Below are 21,174 nucleotides of genomic sequence, written 5' to 3'. Positions count from 1 at the left end.
CTCGGCCGTCATTGAAAATAAGAATTTGTTCTTAACTGACTTGCCAAGTTAAATAAACTTTGACCAAATAGGGCTATCTTCTCTATACCAACCCTTCCTTGTCACAACACAAATGATTGGCTCAAACACATTAAGAAGGAAAGAAATACCACAAATTAACTTTTAAGAAGGCACACCTGTTAAATTAAATGTATTCCAGGTGACTACCTCATTAAGCCAGTTGAGAGAATGCCAATAGTGTGCAAAGCTGTCATCAAGGTAAGTGTGGCTATTTGAAGAATCTAAAATGTAAAATATATTTTGATTTGTTTAAAACTTTTTTTGGTTACTATGTGATTCAATATGTGTTATTTCATAGTTTCGATGTCTTCACTACTTTTCTACCATGTAAAAAATAGTACAAATAAAGAAAAACCCTTGAATGAGTAGGTGTTCTAAAACTTTTGACCGGTATTGTATATTATTTTGGCATTAATTCTTGTCACATATCAGTTTGCAAACAATGTAAAGAAAATATACACTTCCGTTCAAATGTTTGGGGTGACTTAGAAATGTCCTTGTTTTTGAAAAAAAAGCACATTTTCTGTTCATTAAAATAACGGTAAATTGATCATAAATACAGTGTAGACATTGTTAATGTTGTAAATGACTATTGTAGCTGGGAATGGTAGATTTTTTATGTAATATCTACATAGGCGTACAGACATCACTCCTGTGTTCCAATGTCACGTTGTGATAGCTAATCCAAGTTTATCATTTTAAAAGGCTATTTGATCATTAGAAAACCCTTTTGCAATTATGTTAGCACAGCTGAAAACAGTTGTTCTGCTTAAAGAAGCAATAAAACTGTCTTTCTTTAGACTAGTTGAGTATCTGGATCATCAGCATTTGTGGGTTCGATTACAGGCTCAAAATGGCCAGAAACAAAGAACTTTCTTTTGAAACTCATCAGTCTATTATTGTTCTGAGAAATTAAGGCTATTCCATGCGAGAAATTGCCAAGAAACTGAAGATCTCGTACAATGCTATGTAACAGTCCCTCCACAGAACAGCGCAAACTGGCTCTAACCAAAATAGGAAGAGGAGTGGGAGGCCCCGGTGCACAACTGAGCAAGAGGACAAGTACATTAGAGTGTCTAGTTTGAGAAATAGACGCCTCGCAAGTCCTCATCTGGCAGCTTCATTAAATAGTACCCGCAAAACACCCGTCTCAATGTCAACAGTGAAGAGGCGACTCCAGGATGCTGGCCTTCTAGGCAGAGTTGCAAAGAAAATGCCATATCTCAGACTGGCCAATAAAAATATAGATTAAGATGGGCAAAATAACACAGACACTGGACAGAGGAACTCTGCATAGATGGCCAGCATCTCGGAGTCGACTCTTCATTGTTGACGTTGAGACTTGTGTTTTGTGGGTACTATATAATGAATCTGCCAGTTGAGGACTTGTGAGTCATCTGTTTCTCAATCTAAATTACAATTGGCCTCTTATCCACTTGTCGTCCCCTCATGCCATAGTTTATACATCTCAATTGTCATTAGAAACCACATTTCTTTAAGCAAGTCAGCCATATTAGCTATGTTTTTTTTTTGAAGGCAGTAAATGAGGCTGAATGAACCGTTTCGCTGCCGCTGATAGCCAGGTTTAGCAGTAGTAAGATGTTGGGACTGCTGTTGGGACAGCTTTATCTAGGCCCTAACAGTTTGTGGACTCCGTTCATCACTGCTATAGTGCAATTCATGTATTGTTTAGTGTTGTGTTGTGTAGTGGCTTTGCGCGAATACATCCCACTTTGATATTTTTTTTGGCCCCACCAAGATTTACATCACTAGCCATGATTGGCTGAGATAATGATTGGGCTGGATTTGCCGAGAGATGAGTTTGGATTGGTCTGCTGTATAGCACGGGTCTGTCTATTTGAGCACATTTGTGGAATTTCTTTCCTTCTTCATGCGATTGAGCCAATCAATTTGTGTTGTGGTAGATGTCGGGGTATACAGAAGATAGCATTATTTGGTAAAAGACCAAGTCCATACTTTGGCAAGAACAGCTCAAATGTCCTGCTGAAATGTGAATTTGTCTCAGTGTCTTTTGTGAAGCAGACTGAACAAGGTTTTCCTTTAGGATTTTACCTGTGCTTAGCTCTTTTCCATTTGTTTTCATCTTTAAAAAACTCCCTAGATCTTGCTGATAACAAGCATGCCCATAACGTGATGCAGCCACCACCATGTTTGAAAATATGAAGAGTGGTACTCAGTGATGTGTTTTATTGGAATTACCCCAAACAAAACACTTTGTATTCAGGTCATTAAGTTAATTTCTTTGCCACATGTTTTGCTGTTTTGCTTTTGTGCCTTATTGCAAACAAGATGCATGTTTTGGAAAAATAGTATTCTGTACACGCTTCCTTCTTTTCAATTTGTCATTTTGGTTAGTATTGTGGAGTAACTACAATATTGTTGATCCATCCTCAGTTTCCTTTCACAGCCATTAAACTCTGTAACTGTTTTAAGTCACCATTGATCTCTTGGGGAAATCCATGAGTGGTTTCCTTCCTCTCCGGCAATTGAGTTAGGAAGGACGCCTGTATATTTGTTGTGACTGGGTGTATTGATACACCATCCAAAGTGCAATTAATGTTAATCACTGTTATTGCACACAGAGTGAGTCTATGGAACTTATTACGTGACTTGTTAAGGATTTTTTTACAACCAGCTCTCACAGTCTCACGTCAGAACTAGACGTTCATCTATGTTTCTCAAAAGTCACATTTCAAAGTTATCCCAAACGTCAAAATTCGGAGCGATTGGTTACTTCTCTGTATCGTTCCAAGGTTAAGTATTGCGAGCATCCTAAAACGCTGCAACAACAATACGAATTTGATATGGCGACCAAGACATTCCTGGCCTACAACATCTGGAGCTCATACTTGTATCCATATTTCACAGTGACGATAACAAGTCTACTACCCGGTCTAATTCAGAGCTTCAGAGATTCAACAGTGATAATGAATAATGAATTTGAGGATTATTGTGGCCTAAGTCTATTACTGGTGCGCTGAGATGGTTCTTAGCTGTAGCACTCCTTCGTGTCGCTTTGGCTAGGCTATTAAAGCAATATTTTCTCCATTTATGACTTCTGGATGTAAATCTAGCACCATTACATGAAGAGTGACTGAACCTTAGTTAGAACTATCTTGCTAGACAGGTTCCCACAGTAGCATGGGATACCATCCGGTGAGTGGACCACTTAATCCAATCTTAGTCTACACCGGAATGGATTGTAGGTTTGCATTGTTCGGTTTCTTTGAGAGAGAGAGAAGACATTTTGTCTCCGTTGGTCTTCATTAGTTTACCTCCAACTCTCCATCACCTTTTGAGAAAGTGGGTGTCTGTACTTTTTGGTGGTGTTTTAAATTTGTCTGACACAGTCTTGGATTTTAGACACTGAGATGATGATTTCTGATGCCTGTGGAAAGGTAATCTGTCTTCAGACTTGAACTCAGGAATCGTAAGGTTAGGCATTAGAATGGTTAGTGTTAAGGTTTGAGATAGGCTTCAAAATATATATATAAAAACAGAGGCAGATGCTTACTCCTATCGCACCCATCCTCCATCCCTGTCCGCAAAGCCCTAGTCTACTTGAAGGTCACAGTGCTCACTGTTGCCCATAATAGCTGGTTTCTACGTCATCTCCTAACGTTAAATACTGACATGACTGAATTTTTATTCCTGAACTTATTTTGGCTTGCCATAACAAAGGGGCTTAATACTTAATGACTTGTGACATTTCAGATTTAAAAAATTTAATAATTTGTGGCATAAAATCTAAATGTAATCTATTTTAAATTCAGGCTGTAGCACAACACAATGTCGAATAAAATGTGGATGAAGTCAAGGGGCATGAATACTTTCTGAAGGACTGTAGGATGTCTGGTGGTTAGGTCTGATTTTGTGCTTAAGGATTGATCATTTTTACTTCAGAGTGTTGTGATCAATCTGTGAGATCTGGCTTGTGTGATTTTCTGATGCTTTGTGGTAGAGACATACTCTCTTGCAGAGTGAGGGTGTCCTTGGGAAACATATTCTCTCATCAGCATATTTTGTTTCCATCTCTCTCCTCTGGAGGGGGCCTGAATCTGCCCTTCACAGTCACACTGTCAGACACTGAAGGAGACGAAAGGAGGCGATCTGCGGCTTGGGACACACACACACACACACACACACACACACACACACAGGCACACAAGCACACTCAGCAGCTTGCAATCAGGTTTCAGTAGTGACATAGCTTAGCGATGGCAGTCAGTAGATGGAGTTCACAGTCTCTGCAGTACCCCCTTACACCAATAGATGTCCCAGTACTACTGTCTCCCTCTCTCTCTCATCCTGTCCTGGCTGCAAGCTGCAGTGCTCTTGGCACTGAGACAGAACCCACCTTTGATTTTCTCTCGCTCTCTGTGGCCCAGATTCTAATACGTTTAGTTCCTGAAAAACATCTCTCTCCCACCTGTTCCTCAAAACATGGAATATATTGTACCTATCAAGTAATCCCCTCGTCGATTGACACACCGGTGAGTCAATCTCAGTTACATAACAAAAAAAAATCCCCCATCAAAATCCTTCAGTTTAAGATAGATTTATGTTTTTTTTGCAAGGGGTGAGTCTCAATCCACCACATCTGCCAGTCGCACTTCCGCATCTGCGGGGACAGAGACATCCCCAAAATCGGTCTTCTCACGTAAACGTCTGTAGCATCGAACAGATTGACCTACTAACAAGTGTCAGGAGACTCGTCTGAATTTGGAGTCTTATGACTTGAGGTTAGAAGCTGTTAAGAAGCCTTTTGGACCTAGACTTGGCGCTCCGGTACCGCTTGCCGTGCGATAGCTGAGAGAACAGTCTATGACTAGGGTGTCTTTGACCATTTTTATGGCATTCAACTGACGGACTCCGAGACTTAGGACAGACACTTCAAAACCTTGTTTCTTATGATTTATGTTTTGACTAAATGTTTGTCAAATGAATGTGTTATTCAATGAGTTTATATGCGCTTTAGTAATACAGGCCAAAATCGATATTTTAAAATGTTATAATGGAATCATCTACATCATTGAGCACATTTTCTTTTCTGGAACTCTTTTTTTCAATATGTGATTTGGCCGAATGCTTATGCACTGAAAAGCAAGCATTTTATTTAATTATCCGTGATGGTGTGGATATTCTGAAAATAAAATGTTGATATAAAATTGTGATTTTGTAGCTAGATTATCAGCACTTTTATTATATTTATTTAATGGTTGTCAGCCTCTCCTGCTATAACCTAACTAATTTTCTCTGAGGAAATGTATGTTTTGTCATTGTCGGTCTGTCGATGCAGATTCTTTATCACTCTGGCCTTTCCCCCTTGGAACACAGACACTGTGACTACTGTCTTCCTACACAACAGTATGCAGGCATTTCCATGTGTAAAATAATGAAAGATCGAAAGAGAAAAATATATTTTTTTGTATTTTCCTAAATTCTTTAATGTATTTTCTAAAAGCAAAATATGGCATCAATAGTCATGTAAAAGTCATGTGTCTCACTGGGTGGCCTAAACACTAAGTATTAACTTTGCAGTTTTAAAAAATCACGGTGTAATAACCATGTTGTCTGTGTGTCTGCATGATGAACAGTAGGCGACTCAGAGCTCGGACTCCGTCTGGTGAGGCGGGACATGTATGAGGTCATCTCTCCTTGCCCTAAGCACACCAGACGAGACAGCAGCTGACAATAACAAAGAAAGACTCTCAGAGAGAGAAAGAGAGAGGCTCCAGCCCAGACACTCATTCAGACTGTTCCCCAAACCCAGTCAGTCCCGGTCCCAGTCGTTTGTGGGAAATCTGACTCACAAACGGCGGTCTTCCACATGAGATAACAGAAGCTTAGAGAGTGAAATGATGGCTTTTAAACAGGGACGATTACTGTGTATTAATAGAGAGTGTTTTATTAATATATCCGCCATCTTGCATAATGGATGGTGAGAAGGTAATTAATATTCCACTTTTCAAAAATGCTCCTCTATTTCCAAAAAGAGATGATAGGGTTCTCCCTTTATCTGCTGTCGAGCTCGCCTGTTAGTCGCTCTCCCTTCTCTATCCTCCTGCTCCCCTGTTCCTTGTCCCTCCCTCCCCCTCTCTCTTCCTGCTCCCTTTCTCTCTCTGGGGTGTTTTTTAATAGAAGACGGGACAGTGTAGTGCAGAGGCAGCCGCGGAGACATTAGCTCCTGTGTTTCCACTTCAGACGTTCCGGTGCCCCTCGGCCACAGCTCTCCCAGCTGGAGCAGCGGATGTCACAGAGAGATGGGGGTAGAAGAGGGAGGGGTTGGAAGGGGGAAGAAGAGGTGAGACAGGAGAGAGGGGTGATAGATGCTCTGAGGAGGGGAGTGTGAGGCAGTTGGGAGGGGGAGAGAGGGGGTGGTGAGAGTGAGGGGAGAATGGAATGTTTACTGTTTCTGTGAGTGTGATGTTTACTGTTCATTTTTATTGTTTATTTCACTTTTGTATATTATCTACTTCACTTGCTTTGACAATGTTAACATATCTTTCCCATGCCAATAAAGCATCTTGAATTGAATTGAGTGGGGAAGGGGAAGAGTTGGTGACAAGAGAAAGATGGGATAGAGAGAGACAGAGAGAGGGATCCATTTAAGAGCATTAGGACGTGTTTGTTCTGGCGATACATATGTCTGTTTGTCTTCCGGAGAAGGAATTGAGATAACTTAATCTCGAGCCCCTTGAGTGAAAATAAAACAACCCACAGCTCTGTTGCGCGCAATTAACGGCGGGACAGATGGGCGGGACTCTAACAGGTATAGGGAAAGAGAGATCAGTTACCTGCCGGTGTACAGCTCAATACACAGAGAGAGAGAGGAGACAACAGAGTGAATTGGAAAAGGACAGGTGTAAATCTGACGGCGTGTGCAAATTGACAAGATAATAGTCTCCTATTTTTATCACTGTCTCAAATTGCCTTAAACACAAATCGTGCAATCACCACTGGGAGAATCTGCAAAACGTCAGGAGCTCTGCAACTCGCATGCCCCTGAGACTCACGAGAACGGACTGACACGAGACCCACTCGGTCTCATCTCCAGGACAGCGGAGGACAGTTGATGTGTGAAAAAAAAAATCACAAAACGTCCATCTCTGCACAAAGGAAAAGTTCCCTCTAGGCCCATCGAACCTAACGGAAGTTCCGTTCCCTCTCTGTTCTCTTCAGTTGTATCTCTCCAGCTCCCCAGTTCACCACCCCCTCAGTCTGGCTTTGGAGTGTGAAGAAGAGTCTGTCAGCTATCTATCCATCCACTCCTAACAACGGTGTGACTCACCGCTGAGCGGCTTTCTCGCAGCTTGCCAGCGCCTTTCACAGCTGTAGGCAGAGAGGTCGGTGGAGGAGAGCTGGAGCCGCACTGGGAGAGGGAAGGGTTGTGTGGGCGCGTAGCGTGGCCCGGTGGCCGGGTGAATCAGGCTGGCACTGGGGCTCTCTGAGGCCACATCCCAAATAAACACAGCACAACAACTTCATGCTCAGTCTACCATACAGATATACCACTCAGGCTATACTTACTAACCTGAATGTTTGACTTATTCAGATATAAATATACACACAAATGAATGACCAAAGGCAGTCTATCTAAAACAATATTGTAATTTTGTCTTCTTTTTTTTACATTAATTTGGCTCCAGGTAATGCTAAAAGATCCCAGACAGTCTCCTTTTGGATTGCATAAATCCATATGATGAGACCAGCATTCAATGACATCACCTTTTAGGTCACAATGTCCTTCCTAGTGGTGCTTTGAATGGCACTGTACTCACTGCACGACTCAATCAATTTGAATGGTGTGAAAGCCGATTGTCTAGGAAACTGGCTGTCTGAGTGTTATCTAACTATTGAGCTTTTCCAGAGGTAAAGGGCTCGGAGATGAGACGAGAGACGCGATTCAATTCAGTATGAACCGCTGCCGCTGGCGTAGAAATGAAATTAGTGTCGAAAGATGCTCCCTCTCACTTTGTCGTACTGATCGCATTTGGACTAGAGGCCCCCTCTTAATTGAATTGAATTCGATTTAAATTGGATTTTAATATGGGTACATGGGTTCAGACTGTACTAATTAGGAGGAAAGTCTGAGCGGGATGATTTGGGCATTTAACGCTACTATCCGACCACCTGCGGACAGACATGCGCATATGAGACATCTCGGCTCCATGGGCAGATATTTGAGGTGTTTGAGATATTGAGTCGAATTTAAATTAAAAACCATCAAAGGCTTAACACCACTACAACATTTGATGAACATACGTTGGTTGTGCAATTATATTGTACTTGAAATGTATTTAACCCTCTTGTTGTGTTCGTTTCATGTTAATTAATTCTGTTTTCCCGGTTCAAAATGACCGCCCCATTACAGCTGATTATAAATCCATAACAAAACATATATTATCACCTAATGTTGTGTTAGATCTTTTTTTCAACTTAAGTTCTTGTGAACGTTACACGTTTTGAACTTGTAATTGCTATTTCTGGCCTTTAGGCCTGGCCTCATTGACCTGAGCTCATACAACTCGTTTTTGAGTTTAAAAAAATCATAATGTATGGCTTGTTTTGACTATAACCAATACTCAGATGAAACATATTGTGCTATTTATCACAGAATACTTTGTGTCAAAGTTGAACAAGGACTCTCCTCCTCACCAGTGTCATGATCAAAGATATGATCAAGAGCCTCACATATCGTTTGGTCATTGTGCTGCCTCAGAATGAATTGTGAGCAAGGCTTCAAAAAAACTTTATACACCAGAGATGCGTTTTATTTTTTATTGAAACAATGTTGCGATTGTTTGTGAGAATGCCAACAGGTGTGGTTCCCGTGGGGGAAAGATTATATTGGGGAAAGGTTCCCGTGGGGGTTGCCATGGAAGCCAAGAAGGGGGGTAAGGTGTGTGTGTGTGTGTGTGTGTGTGTGTGTGTGTGTGTGTGTGTGTGTGTGTGTGTGTGTGTGTGTGTGTGTGTGTGTGTGTGTGTGTGTGTGTTCAAACACAGTGTCTATCTGATGTACAAAGTCATGAAACCTTATGACAATCAGATTCAATTAATGACATTTTTCAGAGAGAACTTGTAAATCGGTCCAATTCGACCGGAACACAGCAGGAGGGTTAATATTTCCAGACAGTCTGTGTGCAGTGTGATTGTCAAGTCAGAAGGGTCGGGGGCGCAGGATTTTCAAGAAATTTAAACACGTCACGATCGTCTATAAAGCTGAGGTCACTTTTTAATGGATTAACGAAAGTATATCAAGGCGCCAGGAGACAGGGCAGTGTGTCTATTAATGTCTGCCAGACTATTACATTACCATTGCTTGGTGTGAACTGCCCCCAAAGCAATCTCTGAAACTACCAGGGGTTATGGTGTCTGTAAAAGCCGTCCCATCACTCATGGATTCAACATATTTTTGGGGGTTGGCAAACAGTTAGCCCTAGTTGTTTTTAAATCGGTCTTTAACACCGGTTGGACATTTGTATTTGCTGAATTGTATTGGGCTATAGCTTAGATGTTTGGGACAAGTGAGACGTTCGAAAGGAAATGGAGAACTGCTTGTCAACAAATCGACATGAGTCTAAATTCTTTGTGCTTTCCACATCTGCAGCGTGCACGAGCTCTGTATTATTCCAGCAATTTGGGTCTGACAGAAGAGGACATGCTAGTTTGTTTTGACAGATATGGCGAGGGGCTAAGTCTCGAGCATCTTGTTGGTGACCTGGTTCGTTTCGCCCGCTCACCCCGAGTTAACATGCTTCATATGATAACATATAGGCCTAAAGGGGGTGGTCCTGTGTACTGCGAGTAATATGATGCGAAACTGAAGCGGCAGTCAAGTACCCCTGTAGTTATAATATACGATCAACCCAGCTGTCACTCACAGGGCAGTAAGTGAGAGGAGGGCGCGAGCAGCAATATTTCAGCACTATGGCTCGTGTGATAGTGAGAGAGCACTGGACAGAGAATGCTTTGTTTTGAGAGCTGCTGTACCTAAATAGAGGAGAAGGATACATACAACTTTCATTTTTTATCTTTGTGTTGTTTTTCTCGTTCTATTGTCTCTGTTGGTTAACTCCATATTATAATGCTCAGCCTAACTTGATGTGCACTGCCCTGTTGATTCTATTGAGGACAGAGCCTCTCTTCTCTACAATAATGCAAATATTTCAATAAACTGCCGTGATTATACTTCAAATGTAACGACTACTTTTATGATGATAATTGCTGCACAAATACATTTCATTTGTTATTGAATTTATTGATCTATTTCCATAGACTTTTCGATTAAATGTCCGTTATTCCTGTTATTTTTATTTATTCGTTTGGGTCCAGAGCTTTGGCTTAATGGCAGGTTTGGATCAATGAAAAGAGAGAAGTAATCGCCTGGGCGTACAGTTAAATCAGATCAGCAATGTATCTGCCGCACACAATGAAAAGGGCGGTGGCACTCGCTCGCTCCCTCACTCTCTCACCCTTTCTGATAAAAAAACACAGCCTGCTCGAGCGCGCTCTCTCAAAAATAGAAAAACGACCGACGGTTAAAAATAATGATGAATTGCAATAAAATTATTGCTATTATTGCTATTCTCAAGGTATTAATGTGTTTTTTCTTTTCATTTGACGTTGTTTTCAATCGGTGAAATGCAGCCAGTACCGTTAGAGAGCACTGCTCCCCCTCCCCCGCTTCCCACAGACACCATTGCACAGATAGGAAGAGAGGGAGGGGGAAGGAGAGAGAGAGAGGGAGAGGGAGAGCGATAGTCAGCACCCGTGAGAGGGGAACAAGATTCAGCCGCGCGGAGAGAGAAGACAAAAAAGCAGTAGCCAAACGAACAAAGGAAAACATGGATGTAACGGAAAAACGCTATTTAAAACAAGCACATGTACCGGAGAGGATGTTTTGGTCGTCCTGCACATAGTAGGGGGTAACTCAAGGACTCTTCCCCCCGTTTTTAATGTTGCGCGTGGGGACGCATGGAAAGCTTTCTCTAATCCGTCTGCGGATCCTGCCTGCTTGCAATGGCTGTGGCGGTGCGATGGTGTTACAGCATAACTCAGAATGTGCCTTTTACTTTTTATTTGGTAATTTTTGTACTCAGTGGCCTTACAAATGCACAAATACGATACACCATTCCGGAGGAGCTAGAGAATGGGGCTGTGGTCGGCGACATTGTTCGCGATTTGGGTCTGGACCTGCAAAAGCTCTCCTCCCGACGCGTCAGAATCACGTCGGACAGCGCACGGAGATATTTCAACATAAATCATAAAAATGGCAAGCTGTCGGTAAGTGACCGCATCGACCGGGAGACGCTGTGTGAATTCAGTGGCACCTGTTTGCTCAACCTAGAAGTGGGGGTTGAGAACCCGCTCGAGGTGCATAATGTGGAGGTGGAGATTCTGGATGCGAATGACAACTCGCCACAGTTCCCCCGGGACGAGTACCAGCTGGAAATCTCAGAGTCCGCCATAACTGGGTCCCGGTTCCCCATCGAGGGCGCGCAGGATGCAGACGAAGGCTCCAACTCAGTTCGTCTCTATCGGCTCAGCAACAATGAGCACCTCGCACTGGACTCCAACAAGCCCGCGACAAATAGCAAGAACATCCAGCTCGTGCTCAAAAAGCCATTTGACCGTGAGCATACACCATCTCATCAGTTGATACTGACTGCTGTTGATGGAGGCACTCCGGCGCGCACAGGTACAGCCAAAATCAACGTGCGTGTCCTGGATTCCAACGACAACGTGCCTGTGTTCGACAACTCCGTGTACAAAGTGAAACTTTCGGAGAACTCGCCCAAGGGCGCTCTAGTGATAAAGTTAAACGCCACAGACCGGGATGAAGGCACAAACGGGGAGGTGTTTTACTCTTTTAGCAGTTACACCCCAGAGAGGGTGAGACAAATGTTCTCCATGGACACAGATACAGGAGAGATCAGAGTGAAGAAAAACATAGACTATGAGGAGACTAACTCCTATGAGATGTACATACAAGCTATGGACAGGGGTCCTTCTGCAGTGGTAGTCCACTGTAAAGTGGTGGTGGAGGTTTTGGATGTGAACGACAACATTCCTGAAATCGTGCTGTCATCTCTTTCCAGCCCGGTCCGTGAGGATGCACGGGCTGACACCGTGGTGGCTCTGATCAGTCTTAACGACCGGGACTCCGCCCAGAACAAACAGGTGACCCTGGAGATCCAACCTGGGGTCCCCTTTAAGATCAAGTCCTTCCGGAACCACTACACCTTGGTCACCGCTGCATTCCTGGACCGAGAGACCATCTCCACCTACAACGTCACAGTAACCGCCATCGATGGGGGAACCCCAGCCCTGTCTTCACACATGTCCATTAAAGTTGACGTGGCCGATGTCAATGACAACCCTCCCCGCTTCGAACAGACTTCCTACACAGTGTACATGACGGAGAATAATGCACCTGGTGCATCGATGTGCGTTGTAAAGGCAATGGATGCAGACGCTGGGGAGAACGCTCGCATCACCTACACCGTCCTCAATGACAACAACCACGGCATCCCTGTGGCGAGCTACGTCAGCATCAAACCCGACACGGGAGAGGCCTATGCCCTGCGAGCCTTCGACTTCGAGAAGCTCAGAGAGTTCCACTTCCAGGTGAAAGCCCAGGATGGTGGCGTGCCGCCCCTCAGCCGCGTAGCAACAGTCTACGTTTACATTATGGACCAGAACGACCACTCCCCCAGGGTAGTCCATCCTCCAGCCAATGGGACGCGGACCACCGAGACGCTGATGAAGAATGCAGAGGCGGGGGCTCTGGTAACCAAGGTGGTGGCGTGGGACGGGGATGCTGGTCAGAACGCCTGGCTGGTGTACGCCCTGGAGCAGACCACCTCCGAGCTGGACCTGTTTAAAGTCCACGAGCACACGGGGGAGATCCGCACCATGCGGCGTGTCAGCGAGGACAACTCCACCTCTTTCCTGCTGACCGTTCTGGTCCGTGACCATGGCCTCCCGCCACTTTCCTCCACCGCCACCATCAATGTGCACGTCATGGAGCTGCCACCCAAGCTGACCCCTGACCCCAAACGCATCATCAGGCCTCACAGCCCGCTGCTGTTCTCCAACGTAACCCTCTACTTGATCGTGGCCCTGAGCGCCACCACCTTTGTGTTCCTTGTCACCATTGTGGTGCTGGCCATCGTCCGCTGCCACGCCTACTGCACCCAGCCCGGCTCCTGCTCACCCTGCTGTGTGTCCCAAAAGAGTGTCCCCGAGGGGGGCACCTCGGCTGGTGGGGGTGGCGGGTCATTGGGTCGAGGTGGCGGTGGTGGGGGAGGTGGAGGAGGTCAGGGTCAACCCAACAACAACGTTGCTCTGCGGAGGGACCTGAAGGTTGAACCTCACTACATTGAGGTGCGGGGAAACGGCTCCATGACCAAAACGTACTGCTATAAGACATGCATGACGGCCACGTCGGGGAGCGACACCTTCATGTTCTATAACACGGGCCGGCCCCACAGCGGCACCTGGAGCTCCGGGGGATACGTCACCAGCCAGAGTGGACAGAGCCAGATGTTTGTACGCAGGCTGAGCATGCCAGATGCAACCGCCATACAGGTGTGTGTGTGTGTATCTCTCTGTGTGTCCTGTCATCCCATCCCAACAACACACCATCCACAATACACTGAGGAGCTATTCATGGATTGTTTTCTGGGGTGTTTTAGTATTTGGGTTTTTCCCTACAGGCAATGTTTTGTGGAACAGTGGTGTTTGGCATTTAGAGTTCCAAGGAAGGTGAGGGATGTGTGAGGGCTTCCGTTTTTGTTGTTGGGTTTATGCAATATTAAAGGGAAAATCCTCTTCATTGGTCCACTATTGATACAGTCACATCTTTTACATGTCAGCAGTCAAGTTTTCAAGATACATGACGCTGAAGAAGACAAGTGTCATCGGCCACATCAACATTTTGCTTCATCGTGATGGTGTGGAAAGTTACACTTTGCTGCTTGAAGCCCAAATCCTTAACACCTTGACTGCTGACATGCAAAACCATTATAGGACTGCATCATCAGTGGACTAGTTTAACAAATAACACACGTTTTTGAGTGGATTTTTACCTTCAAGCAGTGCTCTTTTTTTAGTCCAATTTAAAAACAAAACAAACATACTGTGGCAGATATGGAGGATTCTGAATTTGCATAAATCATTTACACTGAGTGTCCAAAATGTTAGGAACACCTGCTCTTTCCATGTCATAGTATGACCAAGTTAATCCAGGGGAAAGCTATGATTCCTTATTGATGTCACCTTACATCTATTCCAATCAGTGTTAATGAGACAGGTTAAAGAAGGATTTTTAAGCCTTGAGACAGTTGAGATATGGATTGTGTATGCGTGCCATTCAGAGGGTGAATGGCCAAGACAACATTTTTTAAGTGCCGTTTAACAGGGTAAGGCAGTAAGTGCCAGGTGCACAGGTTTGAGTGTGTCAAGAACTGCAACACTGCTGTTTATTTCACGTGCAGCAGTTTCCTGTGTGTATCAAAAATGGTCTACCGCCCAAAGGACATCCAGCCAACTTGACACAACTGTGGGAAGCATTGGAGTCAACATGGGCCAGCATCCCTGTAGAATGCTTTCGACACCTTGTAGAGTCTACATTGTAGAATAATAGTGAAGACATCAAACTATGAAAAAACACATGAAATAATATAGTAACCAAAATAGTTTTCAACAAATATATTTTTTTATATTTGAGATTCTTGAAATTTGCCACCTTTGCTTGATGACAGCTTTGCACACTCTTGGCATTCTCTCAACTAGCTTCATGAGGTCACCTGGAATGCATTTCAATTAACAAGTGTGCCTTGTAAAAAGTTAATTTGTGGAATTGATTTCCTTCTTGGTGTGTTTGAGCCAATTAGTTTTGTTGTGACAAGGTAGGGGTGGTATACAGAAGATAGCCCTATTTGGTAAAATACCAAGTCCATATTATGGCAAAAACAGCTCAAATAAGCAAAGAAAAACGACTGTCCACGATTGCTTTAAGACATGAAGGTCAGTCAATGCGGAAAGTGCAGTTGCAAAAACCATCAAGCGCTATGATGAAACTGGTTCCCATGAGAACCGCCACAGGAAAGGAAGACCCAGAGTTACCTCTGTTGCAGAGGATGAGTTCATTAGAGTTACCAGCCTCATAAATAATAATAAGAGACTTGCTTGGGCCAAGAAACACGAGCAATGGAAATTAGACTGGTGGAAATCTGTCCTTTGGTCTGATGAGTCCAAATTTGAGATTTTTGGTTCCAATGAACATGTCTTTGTGAGATGCAGAGTAGGTGAATGGATGATCTCTGCACGTGTAGTTCCCACCGTGAAGCATGGAGGAGGAGTAAAGGTGTGGCATTGCTTTGGTGTCTGTGTTTTATTTAGAATTTAAGGCACACTTAACCAGCATGGTTACCACAGGATTCTGCAGTGATACACCATCCCATCTGGTTTGCGCTTAGTGGGACTATCTTTTGTTATTCAACAGGACAATGACCCAACACATCTCCAAGCTAGTAAGGGCTATTAGACCAAGAAGGAGAGTGATGGAGTGCTGTATCAGATGATCTGGCTTCCACAATCACCCACCCTCAACCCAATTGAGATGGTTTGGGATGAGTTGGACAGCAGAGTGAAGGAAAAGCAGCCAGCAAGTGCTCAGCATATGTGGGAACTCCTTCAAGACTGTTGGAAAGCATTCCAGGCGAAGCTGGTTGAGAGAATGCCTCGATGACACTCTTGGCAAAGGTTGGCTATTTTGAAGAATTAAGTATATATATCATTTATTTCAATGTGTTTTATACTTTTTTGGTTACAACATGATTCCATATGTGTTATTTCATAGTTTTGATGTCTTCACTATTATTCTTCCATGTAGAAAATAGTAAAAAGAAAGAAAACCCTTGAATGAGTAGGTGTGTCCAAACTTCTGACCTGTACTGTAGATATATTTTATATATATATCACTCTTATGTCAGAGACCTTGAACACTAAAAACCTAAAAATCGCAGTGCCACTCCCAGGTCTCCTTCCTATCCTTTGTTTATTATTGTCAGTAGTCTGGTACTGTTACCTGCGCATGCTGCATTGTCTTGTTGTAGCATAGGTTTCTTGCATTTGCAGTGCTCTATCGCGAGCTCAGTATGTACAAACATGCAGTTTCCTGCAATATGCTCTCTACCTTTTCCAGCACTTTATGCATGTGTTCAGATTTGAGGTGTGAGTGTTCACCCATGCGCAGAGCTTCTTTGTGGGAGCAGTGTGTGTGTGTGGGAGGGTATGCCCTCAGCTCTCTGTGTGTGTGTGTGTGTGGTGCTCAGAGCTTCTTCAGAGAGCTGGTGTTTGTTTCTGTTGAGTCAGGGTATCAGAGTTTCTTCAGAGAGCTGGTGTTTGTTTCTGTTGAGTCAGGGTATCAGAGTTTCTTCAGAGAGCTGGTGTTTGTTTCTGTTGAGTCAGGGTATCAGAGTTTCTTCAGAGAGCTGGTGTTTGTTTCTGTTGAGTCAGGGTATCAGAGTTTCTTCAGAGAGCTGGTGTTTGTTTCTGTTGAGTCAGGGTATCAGAGTTTCTTCAGAGAGCTGGTGTTTGTTTCTGTTGAGTCAGGGTATCAGAGGTTCTTCAGAGAGCTGGTGTTTGTTTCTGTTGAGTCAGGGTATCAGAGGTTCTTCAGAGAGCTGGTGTTTGTTTCTGTTGAGTCAGGGTATCAGAGGTTTAAGCGCCTCGCTTCTCTGCAGTCATTTACAAAGCTGTCATCAAAATGCTTTTCAACATGGATATTCAGAGTAAACATCGCTCTCCCTCCATTTCCTACTCTCTTCCCCACTCCTTTGTGAACTCTACTGCTGGATCCATATGTAGAAAATACATATGGAAATGGGATCCATGGTTGGTCCAGGGGTAGTGGTATAGCTGTTGGAAACGTGATTGGAATGTTGAAGGTTAAAGTGTAAAGGGTTTGTGTGATTGGTCTAGTACAACCTCAGCCAGTCAATAGGATTGGTCCACTAGTTGTGGTCCAATAGGCACAGACTTGTCTGGTGCGGTTGTCTCTGGGCAGAGAGAGAGTCTGGGTTGTTCTGTCCAGCTTAAAGAGTCATGGGTCCTACTGCAGTAAAATCCCCCACAAGTCAGTCGCGCTCAGAGCACAAAACGATTGCCTTGAGTTTGGTTCGGTGGGCTAGAGATGGGATGAGAGGCAGACACTCGGAGCTGGATTAAAGACCCATTTTCAGTTCAGTGGGTTTTCTCATTCATTTGCCATCATGTGAGAAGCAGGGAAAAAATAGATAAAAAACATTAGTATGTTTCTGGTGGCTTTACATCATTATTGGAGTGGTTCGTTCTTACTGACAGGTGTGACGTGGAAACTGGTGACAGTTGACTGGCTCACTGTTTCTAGGAAACTGTTATGACTGCAGTGTTGTCATAGAGACACAGTAGAGAAAATGACCATTACTACAAAAAAATCTTGACAGTAGGGACACGGCTAATGTTAACTTCAGACATAATTTAAGGCTTTCATTCAGAAATAGCTGTATGGTGTCCTGGTCGTTATTGTCAACCCCTGCAAATGTATGGGTGGTCTGAGCAAAGGGAATAAAAGTCATTAAAGAGGAAAATAGGAGGGAGATGAAAAGGGACACGTACATCAATGTTCAGGTAATTGCTCCTCTGTCCCCTGGCGTTTTCCTCATTAAATGCCGTTCATGTTTGTTCTTGCCGTGTAATTAACCGGCAGCGACATGTTTCTCTAGACCACCGCGGGATTGGTCGGTTCGGTGAGGACGGGGATGGGGGAAGCAAGGTCATTGGACGAGGCTTCGATGGCGGAGGTGCGCACACTGTATCCATGCGAGGGGTTTCTACTCAGAGAGAGGGAGAGGGAGAGGGAGAATGAGAGGGAGAAAGAGAGGGAGAGGGAGAGGGAGAATGAGAGGGAGAAAGAGAGGGAGAGGGAGAGAGGGAGAGAGGGAGAAAGAGAGGGAGAGGGAGAAGGAGAGGGAAAAGAGAGGGGCAAGGAGATAGATGCCAAATCAAACCCAGGGCCCTAATTTGTGTCCACACAGCTAGGCAGGGAGGGAAGGAGTACACAAAAAGCCCATAGGGATAAATCTCCCTCTCTCTCTCTCTCTCTCTCTCTCTCTCTCTCGTTCCATTTATCTTGCTCTCTCTCAGATACCAAATTCCATTTACAATATCAGCTCCATTACCACCCTATGACCTGTGAGTATTTGCTTTCACTGGGCGGTGCTGATATACTCCAAGCCCATATATATATATATATGTGTGTGTGTGTGTGTGTGTGTGTGTGTGTCCTCCTGTGGGAGTGCATTAGACTGTGGATGTGTTTGGGGTCCAGATGCTCATCTCTAACCTGCAGTGTTAGTGTGTGTCTGTTCTCATTTACACATACAGACACCATAAGGACGGCCAGACCACTCCCCCATCGGCCATTCTGGTACAACAGGGCACATGCTTAATAATGGCGGTTGTATTCCTTAACCATCTCCCCTCTCTTTAACGCTCTTAGTTATGAGCGTTCGTGTGGACTGTGAAGTCAGTCTCTCACTGTAAGTGTCACAAGTGGTTAGAGTGTTGAAATATGCCTTTGAATATTGTAGGTGTGAAGTCTATCTCCATCCTCATTGTGCTAACAAAGTCTATTTTATCCTTGGATTTGCAAGACCAGTACAGAGTTCATCACTCCTCCATAACATGTACTTCTTCGTGGATTTGACACAACACAAACACAAATATGGCTTCTCTGAATTTTTGGGCGATAAAATGTGTTCCTGTTCCTGTATAGAGGAGTGTGTCCGTGTGTGTAGCTTTCTCTGTGTGTAGCTTTCTCTGTGTGTAGCTGTCTTCTGTGTGTAGCTTTCTCTGTGTGTAGCTTTCTCTGTGTGTGTAGCTGTCTTCTGTGTGTAGCTTTCTCTGTGTGTAGCTTTCTCTCTGTGTGTAGCTTTCTCTGTGTGTAGCTGTCTCTGTGTGTGTAGCTGTCTTCTGTGTGTAGATCTGTCTGTGTGTTGAGCTGTCTTCTGTGTGTAGCTGTCTGTGTGTTGAGCTGTCTGTGTGTAGCTGTCTGTGTGTGTAGCTGTGGAGTGTGTAGCTGTCTGTGTGTGGAGCTGTCTGTGTGTAGCTGTCTGTGTGTGGAGCTGTCTCTGTGTGTAGCTGTGGAGTGTGTAGCTGTCTGTGTGTGGAGCTTTCTGTGTGTGGAGCTGTCTCTGTGTGTAGCTGTCTGTGTATGTAGCTGTCTGTGTATGTAGCTGTCTGTGTGTGTAGCTGTCTGTGTGTGTAGCTGTCTGTCTATGTAGCTGTCTGTGTGTGTAGCTGTCTGTGTGTGTAGCTGCCTGTGTGTGTAGCTGTCTGTGTGTGTAGCTGTCTGTGTGTAGCTGTCTGTGTGTGTAGCTGTCTGTGTGTGTAGCTGTGTGTAGCTGTCTGTGTGTGTAGCTGTCTGTGTGTAGCTGTCTGTGTGTAGCTGTCTGTGTGTAGCTGTTTGTTTCCCTGTGGATGATGTAATGGGCTGTCTGAATAACTCCTGGAGGGATACCAAGACCTTCTCATTAGGCCCACATATTAGATTTTGGCGTCATGAATGTGCTGTGTGGAGAGACTACGGTCGATTCTCCATCGCCAGGAAGTTAACATCTGTCTTGTGGACAGCACAGGAAATGGGTCAACGCTGTGGAGAAGTTAGAGGTTGTTCCTACTACTGGTCCTGGAACAGAGATGTTTTTAAAAATGATGAAAAAATATTTTTTTATTGAATATTTAAAACATATAATATACTTGCAGTGAAGCCGCTCAACAACCACATCACACCATCTAATAGACTCGCAAACAGAGATGTTTTGAATCTGTAATGGTGAAGGTTTGGAATGGGAAATGGGTCATCTGATCCTAGGTATGTGGTCATAGAGGAAGCTGGGTTAGCTTGATCTCTGACTTACTCCATGCCAGATGGAGGAGAAATTCCATCCTCTAGCCACACAAGGTGTCCATTCAAATTATTACTTTATGATGCATACATTTTTTATTGACCTTTTAGGGTAAAATGGTGGTTTGGTGGCTAGAGGAGGAGAGAAGGAGAGAGAAGGAGAAAGAGATTGAGAGGTTAGAGAGGAGGAGAGAAGGAAATAGAAGGAGAGAGAAGAAAGGAGGAGAGAGGAGGCAGACAAGAGAAGGAGAGAGAATAAAGAAAGTGAGGGGAGAGAAGGGGAGAAAAGGAGAGAGAAGGAGAGAGAGAGAAGGAGAGAGAATGAGAGAGAGGAGAGAAGAGAGAGGAGGAGAGAGAAGAGAAGGAGAGAGGAGGAGAGAAGGAGAGAGAAGGAGAGAGAGGAGAGAGAAGGAGAGAGGAGGAGAGAGAAGGAGAGAGAGAAGGAGAGAGGAGGAGAGAAGGAGAGAGAAGGAGAGTGAGCTGAACCAAGCCTAGTACAAGAGAAGTCATAAAGAAAATAGTAAATTGTAAGAAGGAGATTCAGAGTGAAGGTGTGAAAGACTGAGAGAGAGAGATAGAGCTGCAGCCCTGATGAAGTCCATCAACACAAACTGCCATGTGAGAATTCCACTGCGTCTCCATGGTAATGGAGCGTACCACGTGAAGCTGAGTGGTTTGACCCAGGGTGGGGGTGGCCTGAGGGCCTGTGGCAGAGAGGCAGGGTCACTGGACCGGTCTGGTGTGGGCAGTCTGTGAACAGGCTTATCTCTTGAAGTCATCACTCTCACAGAGGACAGGGAGGGAGGAGGAGGGGAGGAAATGAGGAGAGGAGCAGGGAGCTCCAGTGCAACTCAGAATTAATTTCTCTCCACAGGCAGAGGCAAGCTGTCACTGTTATGATGTGTGTGTATGTGTGTGTGCACACATACTTGTGGTTCACGCCATGATTCATTAATGAGAAGATATTGAGTTTTGCCTGTGTGATCTCTTGCAGTACTTAAGACTCAATCTCTTTCTCTCACTCTCTCTCTTGCAGCCCAAGGTGCCGAATTCAGACTGGCGTTACTCTGCCTCACTTAGGACTGGGATGCAGAGGTAAGCAACATATATCCTTTTACCATTCCTCAATAAGTGTC

The 21,174-nt window shown here is 44.3% G+C and overlaps 1 protein-coding gene across 16 annotated transcripts in view; it reads left to right on the top strand.

The window, feature by feature from the left end:
* LOC135545774 (protocadherin alpha-C2-like) overlaps positions 1 to 21,174 on the top strand; it is a 214,420-nt gene that overhangs the window by 156,959 nt on the left and 36,287 nt on the right. For 15 of the 16 annotated variants that reach the window (XM_064973645.1, XM_064973633.1, XM_064973634.1 and 12 more), the window contains one exon: positions 21,075 to 21,133. In XM_064973645.1, the coding sequence (XP_064829717.1) occupies positions 21,075 to 21,133 (59 nt within the window). Of the gene's footprint in view, positions 1 to 10,573; positions 13,675 to 21,074; positions 21,134 to 21,174 lie in introns of those variants that run through there. The other variant, XM_064973629.1, reaches the window with a different exon arrangement.

Source organism: Oncorhynchus masou, chromosome 9 (genome assembly GCF_036934945.1).
Source record: "Oncorhynchus masou masou isolate Uvic2021 chromosome 9, UVic_Omas_1.1, whole genome shotgun sequence".
NCBI classification, from domain to species: Eukaryota; Metazoa; Chordata; class Actinopteri; order Salmoniformes; family Salmonidae; genus Oncorhynchus; species Oncorhynchus masou.
The sequence above is the reverse complement of the archived record's forward strand: the minus strand, read 5'-3'. Positions and strand labels throughout refer to the sequence as shown.